This window comes from Chionomys nivalis, chromosome 9, assembly GCF_950005125.1.
Source record: "Chionomys nivalis chromosome 9, mChiNiv1.1, whole genome shotgun sequence".
Lineage (NCBI taxonomy): Eukaryota > Metazoa > Chordata > Mammalia > Rodentia > Cricetidae > Chionomys > Chionomys nivalis.
The window spans coordinates 35909229-35922194 of record NC_080094.1 but is presented as its reverse complement, the minus strand read 5'-3'; the positions used below and the strand labels follow the sequence as shown (position 1 = coordinate 35922194).

Here is a 12966-nt window from a genome sequence, read left to right as displayed (position 1 = left end):
AATTTCCAAACCACCAGCTTTTAAAAACTGGTTTTGTTGGTGAATAGGCAATCCCAGAGGGACTGAATCTCTTTCACAAAGTTACACAGGTTAGGCAGAGACTCTCAAGGGATAACACCAAACAATTAACTAACTCAATGAAGACATTTGCTAAAACCAAAGCATACACAATACATAATATTGACAGTTATGTGGGAAAATACAAATGAAACAATTTTTCATACTTCGATTTGTTCACATAATTTGCTAAAGACACAGGACTACACACATTAGCTATTTTTGACACTGTATGGCAAAACTTTTACGTGTCATCATAATTAAATTAAAAATGAATGCATTACTATTTTTGTTCATCCATTCAAAATAAAATACAAAAAGCAGTTTTTACAATTATATTGGATGCTTTTGATTCATTATTGATTTGTATATCAAATTAGTCTCATGACTCACAATCATATTTTTTTTCGAATACAAAGGAGATAGGATAGATGGAGGCCACACATGGCAGGTGAGAACACAAAAGTCTGAAAAAACAGACAGATCAGTAAAAATGATAAGAAGCCACAAATATTAGAATACTGCCAATATTTATTATCTAAAAGAAGAGGGTAATGAAGGCAAGAAAACAGCTAAGAGGGTCAGTGAGATGACTCAGCAGGTAAAGACACTTGTGGCTAAGCCTGTAAAACTTGAGTGTGATCCCTGGGATCCTATATTGGGATAAGAAAACTGACTTCTATAGGTTGCCCTGTGATCTCCACGCATGTACTGTGGCACATAGATATAGTCCCCATCCACACAATAATATTAATGTAATTCTGAAACATTTTAAAGAAGAAAACCATTGGAGAAAGGTAGTCATGGGAAAAATTACATACATAAAACTCACAGAGGACTACTAAACAGGAAATAGAAAGAATGTATGTCAACTTTCAGAGAAAGCCCAGAGCTGGCACAGGTGTAAAGTTAATTGGCAAAGAGAAAACAGTGGAAATCAGGAAGATAGCAAAGACAGGAAATCAGCAAGAGAAAGCATACAGAGAAATGATGAGAACCCAACCCCATAACTATTTTCAAAAGGAAGAAAATCCTATGAAGGTAACCGAGATGAAGCACGTCAGAGAAGAGAAAAAAAAAAAAACGAGGGAGCACCAGGTCCTATGCTATAATGGGCAATATCTGTATTATAGAAGCTTTGCAAAAAAAAGTTCATGTTTTCTGTTTTGAAGAACTGAGATTGTTAACTGTACTGTAACCATGAAAGACAAAAACAAAACACAACAACAAAAACAAACAAACAAACCAGAAGATGATGACAAGCAGCAGAAAGACGGTGGAGCACCTGACCAGGCAACTGAGCATCCAGCAGAAACAGACTGGGAAAGTGGAGCAAACTGCAACAGTCAGCAGGGAGTGCTGTGGAATTCTCCTTTACACTGTGTGAAGATGAGTCTGTCACTGTGACTGGTTTAATAATGAGATGAATGGTCAATAGCTAGGCAGGAAGAGGTTGGGTGGGACTTCTGGGAACGAAGAGGGCTAGAAAAGGAAGAAAGGCAGAATCGCTAGCCAGGCAAAGAGGAAGCAGGATGTGGAGTTCAGAGCCAAGGCAACCAACCCACATTGACTCTCTGAATGTGGCGGACAATGAGAGCTGACGAGAGGCCAAGGAGAATGGCACGGGAACTTTCATCTGGCGATGGATCGAGAGAGAGACAGAGACCCAATTTGGAGCAACGGTCTGAGCTCTTAAGGTCCAAATGAGGAGCAGAAGGAGGGAGAACATGAGCAAGGAAATTAGGACCACGAGGCGTGCACTCACCCACTGTGACAGTGGAACTGATCTATTGGGAGCTCTCCAAGGCCAGCTGGACTGGGACTGAATAAGCATGGGTTGAAACTGGACTCTCTGAACATGGCGGACAATGAAGGCTGATGAGAAGCCAAGGACAATGGCACTAGGTTTCGATCCTAATACATGAACTGGCTTTGTGGGAGCTTAGCCTGTTTGGATGCTCACCTTCCTGGACCTAGATAGAAGTGGGAGGACCTTGGTCTTCCTGTAGGGCAGGGAATTTGGACTGCTCTTCAGTATCAAGAGGGAGGGGGAATGGACTGGGGGGAGGAGAAGAGGAGTGGGTATAGGGGGAGGGGAGCGGGGGGAGGGGGCAATATGTGGGAGGAGGGGGAGGGAAATGGGAAACGGGGAGCAGTTGGAAATTTTAATTAAAAAAGAATAAAAAAAATGTTCAGATGAACTCTGAACAGTTTTGAAAAAAAAATGTTAAAGATATAGGTTAATTTAAGTTATAAGAACTATTTAGGAACAAGCCTAAGCTAAGGCCAAGTTTTCACAGTTAAGAATAAGTCTCCACGTCGTTTTTTTGTGAGCTGGAGACTTAAAGACAATCAGTCTACATGACAGGAGGCAGCTGGAGCATGTGTGGGTGGAGAGCTCAGGCAGAGCACCTCCTGGGTCTTCAACAACACAGGCTAAGCTGTAGTCGATCTTTAATTTGAGAAAGTACTTGTTCAAGGACACGGGCTTTTATTTTTACTCTAACAATTTACTGTTTGTCTTCTCAGTATCTTATTTTTGGGCTGTTTACCATTCTCCAATCCCATTCTCACCGGTCTAGGAGACCAGCCCATTCCAGGTCAAGGGATCTTGGAGGACACTCTAAGGTAAACACACTTGCATCTGAAGTGGGGAAAAGCTCAGCCCAACCGACAGAAACAGCATGTAACAATTAACTAATGCACTGTGCACTACAGTGGATACAGGAGTAAGCAGGAAGCACAGGAAAGCTACTGTACTAGACAACAAAAACCAATGTGGTCAGAAACCGAAGAGGTGAAGAAAGAAAAGAAAAACATCTGTGCTGCACAGATGTGTAAATCCTGGGACTGTTTGGAAATGAACAGAACTGTAGCTCGAGGGAAGGGGTGAACCAGCATTGACCTTGTCCACCAGTAGCATCACCACATAAAGAGAACAGGCTTCAAGTATATGTGGCTTCGGTATTATAAAACTCTAGAAACAGATTATTGCTCCACCCGTTAAATTTCCCCCACCCCTATTTCCCATCCCTACAGCACAGGGACACACTGACACACACACATGTGCATGCTCAAGCGCATGTTCTCACACAAACCACATCGCACATGCTCGTTCTATTTCAAGCATTACTAAATCATACACTTTCTTATTATACACACAAAAAAGGTTCTGTATTTTATTAAAAGGATAGTTTGAGGAAATGTTGTAGGCTATACATTCTGAAGCACATTCTGTGAGTTTCACGTCAACATTTTACTCAAGAGACTGCATAATAATTTTTGAAATGCCTCACTGTTTTGACATCACTCAAGATGTGACTGTAACTATCATGAGTCACTAGATAATAAAATAGAATTAAATTATAGCCAACATCGGAGTTTTACAGTTAACATTTGCAAAGCACTTATAATAGAAAACTAAATAATCTTTAAAACCTCCCAAATATTAATGATGTTTTTCATGCATCAACACTCTTATGTTTCCCCCAAATACTGATTTTAATTATTAAATGACTGACAGGATTGTAGCTATGAAAAATGGCCATGAAAGCAGCAAATACCTGAGGTACTCACAGCTGTGGAGTAGGGGTTATGAGCTCCAGTATTTTCAGCCCAGCAGCCACATCCATAAAGAGCAGCCTAGGAAAACAGAAAATAGACTCATACAATACTTACTGAGTATTATACATAATTTTCAGTTTTCAATATGAAAGTAATATCCATCAAATAAAACTCAGTTTATTAAAAATAAACAAAATAGACAACAAAGCAAATTAAGTATAAAGTGTCATAATGAAATCTATTACTCTTTATGCTAATTAGAAATGAAAATAAGATAATCCCCACCTCAACAAAACAGGGTAGACTGAAAACAAGGGGATGACTGAAGAACCACACCAGGAGTTGTTTTCTTGTGCACACAAATGCACACACAGGTAAAACACTAAAAATAACAAACACTAAAAAATAACAGCATAAATTTATAAGAGTTTGCATAAGAGCTATGTAAACAATGGTTTTCAAACTCTCAAGGCTGTATCTATTTCTAGATATGCGATGCGTTACTGTTCCCCATACTCTCACTCTGCTATGACAAGGACACCAGAACTTACTCTTCCTACCTAACTGTATCTTTGACTAGCTTTTCCCTGTCCCCTTCATTATGCTTTTTCCCCAGTAGCTAGTAACATTAATAAATCAGCATATACATAAGTCAATATTTTGTCTCAAAAATGTGTAGATATTATATGTCATTCAAAAAATCAGTAGGGCCTGAGACGTGGCTTAATGTGTAAAGCAGTTGCCACATAACCAGAAGGACCAGAATATGGATCCCCAAACCTACACAGAAAGTCAGGCAGGCATGGCAGTCACCTGTAATACCAGAATTAGAGGCAGAAAAACGGGATCCCTGGGACAAGCTGGACCAGTCAGAATAAGGAAGCTCCAAGTTCAGGGAGAGACCACGCCTCAGTAAATAAAGTGGAGAACAATCAAGGAAAACATTCAACATCAATTTCAGTCTAGACACACCCGTGCATGCTTACACATATACCCACACACGTAGACTTGCATATACACACCTAACACACATACAAATGCAGATTACTAGCAAATGTGCTCTACCACTCTAACAATGTAGAAGTTCTTAGAGAACAGCAAGAGAAAGTTGTCTTAGTGCCATCAGTAATGCTTCCTAGTCCTAAAACCCTTTCCTTTCACAGTTTGCCAGCCAGTCGCTCTGTTGGCTCTTGAAACCAGCATGGTGCCTTAAAATAAGGATTGTCAACTCAGTCCTAAATCGGATAGCTCCATCACATCCCTCCCCTCGAAGCTCAGGGAACCCTGCAGAAGAGGAGGCAAAAAAAACAGTGTAGGAGCCAGAGGGGATAAAGGACACCGGGAGAACAAGGCCCTCTAAAACAGCATGATCGAAGCTCACATAACTCGCAGAGACTAAAAGAGCATGCACAGGGCCTGCACAGGTCTGCACCCCTGCATTTATAAAATAGCTTCCAGTTTAGTGTTTTATATGAACACGTGTTTCTTTTGCCTTCTCTTGGGCTCTCTTGCTTCTGTTTTGTTCAATTTCAGTGTATAAGTTTTTGTTTTATTTTATTTTATTATTATCTCTTAGAAGCCTATTTGTTTTCTAATGAGAGACAGAAAGGGAGTAGATCCTGAGGGGAAGGATGGTGAGAAGACACTGGGAGGAGTGGGGGAAAAACCACAATCTGGATATATTATGTGAAAAAAAAAATCTATTTTCAATAAAAAAGAAAAAAGTTTTAAAAATAAGTGTTCTTAAACTAGAGAAATGCTGAATTTCTGAGGAATTTACGGGCAAGAACTCTGGTTTCTGGAGCACCTGACACAGCATTTGGTGAAGCCCTGAGCGTGGGCACCACTGCCCAGGCCTTGGAGCTGCTTCCAGCTCTGGGCGCTTCTGATGCAGGCAAGCTCACTGCCTCCCTGGGGCTCAGCAGCAACTGCAAAGTGCTCTGCACCAAAGGGCCCAGGACACATCGACTAGCCCGTGTGACACGGCTACATGAAAGACCTGTTAAGTTCGCCACTTCACTGGGGTGAAGCAGCTTTCTATTTCCAAAACCAACAGCAATATGATAAACCACTGTGGTCTTGTAAAAGATTATGACAATCATTCCTATTTTCTTTCCAATAATACTACCCTAACTGTCTACATTTATCTGTCTTAGTTAAAGTTTCTGTTGCTCTGAAGAGACATCAGGACCATGGCAACTCTGATAAAGGAAAATATTTCATTGTGGTGGCTCGCTCAGTTTCAGAGGTTCAATGCATTATCATTTCATGCTGTGACATGGTGGCATACGGCAGACACGGTGCCGGCTCCATCTTGATCAGAGTCAACAGGAAGTGGACTCTGTTTCACACTGAGGGAAGTTTGAGCAAAAAAAAAAAAAAAAAAAAAAGACCTCAGAGTTTGCCCCCACAGTGACACTTCCTCCAAGACCATACCTACTTCAACTAGGCCACATCTCCTAATAGTGCCGCTCCCTTTGTGTGGTTCTGTGGGCAATTAAATTCAAATTACCACAGTTCCCAGCATCTATAATGATATTTCTGCCTTTGAGAGGGGAATCATAACTAATAACTTTTTTTGTCCTTAACAGAAGCAGAATTTAAAAAAACTCTTACTGTAGGGAAGTACGAGGCATGCTACTGAGCAAGTTCATTATCATCGCACTGTTATGGGGGACTTGTTGGTGCTCTCCACCGGTGGAGGTGGACCTTGGTTCAGAGGGCGGAGTTCAGTGGGCTGGAATGGGCCATAGTATTTTCTGGCCAACTCAGAGGAAGATAGACAAGGAGAAGAGAAGAAGGGACTTGGAAAAGATTCTCGGGCTTTTGAATCTGGGAAATGTTGAGACTCGGGTCAGTCGCTCTTTCCTCCACTATTCTTTGAATTTATCAAGTGTTCACCTCAATTTCTGACTTCTGGTGTTTATTAATATTAGGACAAATAAGGTAAATGTTTTACATCACTATTAATAATGAAAAACTGGTATAGGTGACTGACAGTAACCGAAATAAGCTTTGGTGGAGCAATACACAGAAATCGTAACAAAGGCTAATAATGAAAATTAAGTTTCTGAAAAACTTAATACAAATAGGTGTGGAAGCTAAGCCTTTAAGCCCAGAACTCAAAAGGCAGAGGCAGGGAGAGCTCAGTTCCAACCCAGTCCCACACAGTAAGTTCCAGCCCTGTCTCAAACAAACAAACAAGTGAAAGAAAACAATACAAAAAGCTCTAATATCTTGTGGATTTCTAGAACCTATAACACATGTAACACTCCCCACTATTAATAGATTCCCTCCCCCAACACTGGACTGCAACTTCTAGAGGCCCACTCAGCTGACAGGCTAAGGTGGAGAAGAGTACACAGATAAAATTTCAGCGTTTTGCGACATTCTAGTTTTTTAAATATCCTTAGAACTCAATTGCTCCAATATTCTACCCAGCAGGAATCTCCATGAAGCAACCATCTGCTTCTGTTATGAGAGCTTACTGCCTTATCCTATGTCATCCTAGCAAGCCCTTCTAACTGCTACAAAGTCCCTCATTGTGTGGTCAAGTTTGTTTATTAGAAATACCATCTATAGTGCTGCTGGTTCTTCTCTCTGGAGACAACCTAGCTCCTTTCTAAAGCCCCATGAAAGAGCTACAGCAGGCACTCTGGTACTCTTTCCATTAAAAACAGAGCTCCCCTAACCATCTTCCTTGAGAAGTAACCCGGGGACTATCAGAACGAAATCTCCTATCTGTACACGAACAACAGGAGCCATTTCCAACTGCACTAAACTGCCCCTTGGTGTGGAGATGCACAGTTACTCCAGCACTAAGAGGTAAAGGCAACAAGATCTGCAGTCCAGCTACATACTGAGTTTGGGGCCTGCCGGGGTTACAGATTATCTCATCTCAAAAAAAAAACAAACAAAACAAAAAAAAAAAAAAAACTCCAAAATAATAATTCTTCCCCAACTAAAACCAACAACCAATAGGGCACAGGGCAAAAAATTTTTCTCACTTTTGAAAACACTATGCTAAAAAAACAAACAAACAAAAACAATGTTTTGTTTTCCTCCTAGCACTTCTGGATCAATGTAACAAGAGGAAACCTTTGAGAATTATTCATTACATGGAGTTCATAATAAAGCCAGCAAGTGTGTATGATAAGCCATCCAACTAGCCCTCCTGTGGCATAGCTGAGTCCGCCAAAATAAAAGATACTGTAAGACCTAAGGACCCACTGTCCTTCACTGAAAACTCTGGGCATTTTGCCATTCCCATCCCCCACTATTATCCTGACCATATGTATACAAAACCCTGGGGGTGGGGGGAATGGGCACCTCTCAGAGAGCCAGGGGAAGGCGCCATCCTAAGAAAGGATACACAGTATTGCTCACCCCTTTTTTTTCTTCTCTTTAAGAAAATTTCTTGTATAATATCTCCTCTAAATTGCATGGCCTCGAGCCGTCTTACTTTCCTTAACCTTCTGAAAACAGGATGAAATAGTAACAAAAATACAATAATAATAAAGAATTTGGCCTCTATTATTCACCACTGTAAGTAAAATGCAAAACTGTAAAAAGTGTTTAGAAGCTTTCTATGTTGGAAGTAAAATTATATTAAAGGTGCTATACATAATAAAAATAATTTATATAAATATTACTTAACTGTCTCAAGACTATTGTTTTCTATAAAATGAGCATAATAATATAGCAAGCGATTGTTGTGGAAGACCTATAATCCCAGCAGCTTAGCAGTTTAGGCATGAGGATCACAAGTGTAAGGCTAGCCTGGGACAGAGAGCAAGTTTAAGGTCAGCCTAGACAACTAAAAAAGAAACAAGTGATCGCAAAGAGTACAGGTGAGTCAGCCTTGCATGCACAGGACCTGAATTCACCACAAAACAACAAAGAATAATAAAAGCACTTTATTATTGTCAAGGAACCATGTGAATGAAAGCGTATGTTGAACACTGCAAGTGTATATATAACCAATGGCAGTGATAGTTCAAGGACGTAGGAAGTGAAATTTAAATGTGTTGTGTCAATCTTCTAGAACTTGGTAAGCACTATAGCATTTCATCTTCAGACCTTCGTAACTATTTGTTTTATAGTAAAGTTTATTAATTCCTTTCTCATATCCCCGCTATAAACTTTAATGGTTACACACTAAAACAAGTAAACTCTAGTTCAAATTAAATTTTACAATTTGCATTCCTATTAAATATCTGCATTCCTATTAAATAGCTATCGCGGGTATGCCAGTTTTCAAAAATCATTCATTTGAGCATTTACAATACATTGAAATGCATCTCATTTCTGTAAGTTTTGACCTAGCCTTTGAAAGGACACGTTTTTGTGCTTCACGGTTTTCTTTACCTCTCATTTGATTCTTCCTATCTTCAGGTTCATGATGACTCCTGGACCCAGCAGTTTCATACAAGTAAGTAATGCTGTTTTCCTCTAAGCACATTGGCTCCTCTCCTCTACATGTTCTGATGACTTTTTAGCTCTCACAACAGCATATTCTTAAACAAGTCAAGTAGAGCAAATCAAATGTATAAATTTCACAGAAGTCCCATTTGTGGTGGAAAATGTCTTCAAGACTTGTAGATTCAGCACTGTTAGCAGCACCCACCACCCCGTCTGCTGCTATTATTTTACCACCCCAAACAAACAAATATCGAGAAAGTCAGAGGCTTACAAAGTAATCTTCTCTACTAGGATATCCAAACCTGACTTAGAAAGTTTGATTTTCTTACTCCAAACGTGACAAATATGCAGTTCCTGAATTTGGAAAAACATGAGTAAACAAAGGCTTCTAGAATGTGAGCAAAGCACTATACAGAGAGTAAGTAATCACTCACCATAAATTTTCTACATGGTAGGCAAAAAGTAACACAAAAACCAGTTTCTATTACCATTCACACCCTACTAGTACAGGACTATAATGTAGAAACCTGTCCATATCAAGAGCTGATTGGGGAATATCACGAGGAGCCTTCCACAAATCAGTCTGCTCCAAGCAATCACTAACAACCATGTCCAAACCAACAGAGACATTGACTGTCCTTCAAATGTTAGGGGCGTACAACACATCACCATCCGTCATTATTTATGGCCTGGCAATGCTTAAGCACGCATGGGCAGCCCGTTTACGGCAGTTCTCCAGTTGTTCCTATCCTGGGCAGTCCTAGATGCTTGTGTTACTGTCATACCCAAAGTTCTACAGTCTTCCTCTATGCTGTCTATCCAGTGTTTTCTGGGCCTTCCTCATCTTATCCTGTGCACTCCTCCAAGCAGTGCTATCTTCGGATATCTGCCGTCATTCATTCTCATAACATGGTCCAAGTATCTCAAGCATCATAGCCATATCCTGTAGTTTACTTCCTTCTGTAGATGGAGATATTTCTTAATGTGATCTCCAGGTTCATGATGACTCCTGGACCCAGCAGTTTCACACAAGTTAGCAATGCTGTTTTCCTCTAAGCACTGCCTATCTCTTCATGTGAAGCCTAGAATCCTCCTGAGACACATCATCTCAAACTCATTCAGCTGCTGTTCTGAGGAGTGTTTCATTGTCCAGGTTTCGGAGTTGTAAAGAAGGCAGGCAGCTCAAGACAAGTGTCTCATGTACTTGTAATTTTGTTGTTGTCCTTATGTCTCTTGCTGATCAAACCTTCCCTAGTGCCTGGAATGCAGCCCTCATTATCCCTATCTGCCTCTTGATATCTGAAATAGTTCCCTCCTTTGAACTGAGGTTTCTTCCCAGATAAAGTTGTCTGTTTGCTTGAGGTTTGATGTGGGAATCCTCTCTGTATGCTGCGAATACCACTGGTTAATGAATAAAGAAACTTCTTTGGACCTATAGCAAGGCAGAATTTAGCTTGGCAGGGAAAACTAAACTAAATGCTGGGGGAAAGAAGGCGGAGTCAGAGAAGCCATGTGGCCCCACCAGAGACAGATGCCGATAAGTCACAGCCTTGTGGTGATGCACAGATTAATAGAAATGGGTTAAATTAATATGGAAGAGTTAGCCAATAAGAAGCTAGAGCTAATGGGCAAAGCAGTGATCTAATTACAGTTTCTGTGTGGTTATTTCAGGGTGGCCAGGAAAGGAACAAGCAGCCCTACTACAACAGAGGTTATGATTCTTTATTACAGTGTTAAAATCCTGTGCATCCTTCCTATGTGTTGCATCTCAGTCTCTCGATGTTTACTTTCATACCAAGGTTTTCACTGACTTTCACCACTCTACTTACCATGGCCTGCGGATCACTTAGACTTTCAGCAAGTAGTGCTGTATCATTGCCAAAATGCAAATTACTGATTCACACACCACCTATCTGCACACCTATCTCCTCATCCACCATGGCTGTTGCTATTATTAATTCCAGGAACATAGTAAAGAGCAGTGGTGAGAGGACACATCCCTGTGACACTCCTATGATTGTCTTAAACTGATCACAGTTCTCCACAGACTTTGACTGATGCAAAGGTATATTTATAGGCATTTTCTAGTATTGTGATTTTCTCTGGGTACCTGTAGAACCTCATCGTTTCCCAAAGTTTTCCATTACTTCTGGAAGGCATCTGATAGCATTTGGAGGAAAGGAATTTGGCACACACAACGCCATTACCTTCATTTCACATATGAGACAAGATCCAAATACTGAGTTTTAAATAAAATCTTCATAACCTCTTTAAAAAGTTACAGGAGAGTGTCTTGATTCATAAATATTTACTAATATCATAAGAAATGTGCAAAGTCAGGTCAGAATGCCCACCACCCGTGGTATATCAAATTTACTCTTAGATTTCATTTTCAATACAGAATTAAAGACTGGAGGTGGAGAAGCAAGGCTGGATAAAAAAGCTCTGCAAGAGAACTCAGGCTAAGAAAGCTTCACGTAAATTAGACTTTCTTCATTTGCTAAATACTTGTCTGTGATACAGGGTGACCAAAACTCCTAGCTACTCTGTAAAATGTCTAAAGTCAGAGGAGACACAGAGAATGCCAAAAGGTCACTGTGACTTGAATGGAGTAAAATGCGTTACTCTAAAACCATGTTCTCACTTCAAAAGCAACGGGCAATACAGTCAGGGAGTGCATGCTCCTACAGGCGTATTCACTAAGGAAGATGTAAATCAACACACGATTATTAAATGTCTACTACAAACAAAGGCCAGTGCCACCCAGGGTGCTGAGAGTAGGGAGGTCAGAGTCAACAACAGCCCCATCACCATGAGATGGCTCTTTAAAAAAATAAGACTTAAAGAATTTTTGGTTTTGATCTACAAAAAGTAAATGTTCAAGAACAAGGATTTTTATTTTTCCTAAGGAAGACACATCCCTAGTACTTGAATGGTTGTACTTAGACAAGATTTCATTTTGAAAAGCAGAATTATTAACCCACAGATCCTTACCTGCCCAACTCTCCCTGGATGTTTCAAGGCCAAGCCTCCACTGGAGACAGCAGCAGCAACATTCCCTTCATGATCGACCACCACAGCACCCACTGTGTCCAAGGTGCCTGAGTCATTTTCCTGTGGAACAAAAGAGACATGAGTGTCCACTTGCACAAGACACCTAAACATGACTGCACATCAGGCACAGTGCACAGCAGGCCTGGTGTGAGGGATCAAGAACTACACAGGGAGCACAGTATTTAACAGGCCTGGTGAAATCATAACATAAAAAAATATAAATTATTCCTTAAATGTAACAGTTATAGTCCATTTCTTTATTATTTTATTGCTTTTCCCTTAATCTCAGAAATTAAATAAGTGACTGAGAATGTGGGTGAAAAGACCTGTGATCTAAAGGAACAATAAATGCTACCACTCATCTTTTAAAGTATATTATGCGCAGTCTTCCAGGAGCGGATAATACATTCAGAAAGGGAAGAAAATTGCATTCGCCATCTTGGAGTTCAAGATACGATCATTTTCCCATCGATCCCTTGCTTAAGAGAAATCTTACAACACAGTCCCTTTTCTGCTATTATTAATTAGCTTGGCAACTGGTGACAGAAAACTGTGTGTTATTGGAAGGCATCTTTGTGTCCTGAACCTTCTTACTAGTCCCACATTTAAGACATCTAAAATGTATTAACAGCAGCTGTCTCCTATCACCAAGGTCTCCTGGTCATCCATGACAAGGGACAAACTACTAGTTAAGAACAGAATTAAAGGCGGCATGGAGAAAATTTCCTTACCGTATATTAAAGGGAGGTTATTGTACACTGTTAGGCCAAGAACAGTCATAGTAAGTATTCTTAGCCTAGGCCAAGGTTGTTAAACTGTATGCCAAAGCTCTGGCATGAATGAAAGAACCATGAACAACCCAAATCCAGG

At 40.3% G+C, this 12966-nt stretch overlaps 1 protein-coding gene across 6 annotated transcripts in view; it reads right to left on the bottom strand.

Moving 5' to 3' along the window:
- Nucleotides 1–12966, bottom strand: part of Tasp1 (taspase 1) — a 357326-nt gene that overhangs the window by 235320 nt on the left and 109040 nt on the right. For 5 of the 6 annotated variants that reach the window (XM_057780148.1, XM_057780147.1, XM_057780149.1 and 2 more), the window contains 2 exons: nt 12037–12156; nt 3621–3699 (listed from right to left, as the gene is read on the bottom strand). In XM_057780148.1, the coding sequence (XP_057636131.1) occupies nt 3621–3699; nt 12037–12156 (199 nt within the window). The remainder of the gene's footprint in view (nt 1–3620; nt 3700–12036; nt 12157–12966) is intronic. The other variant, XR_009057693.1, reaches the window with a different exon arrangement.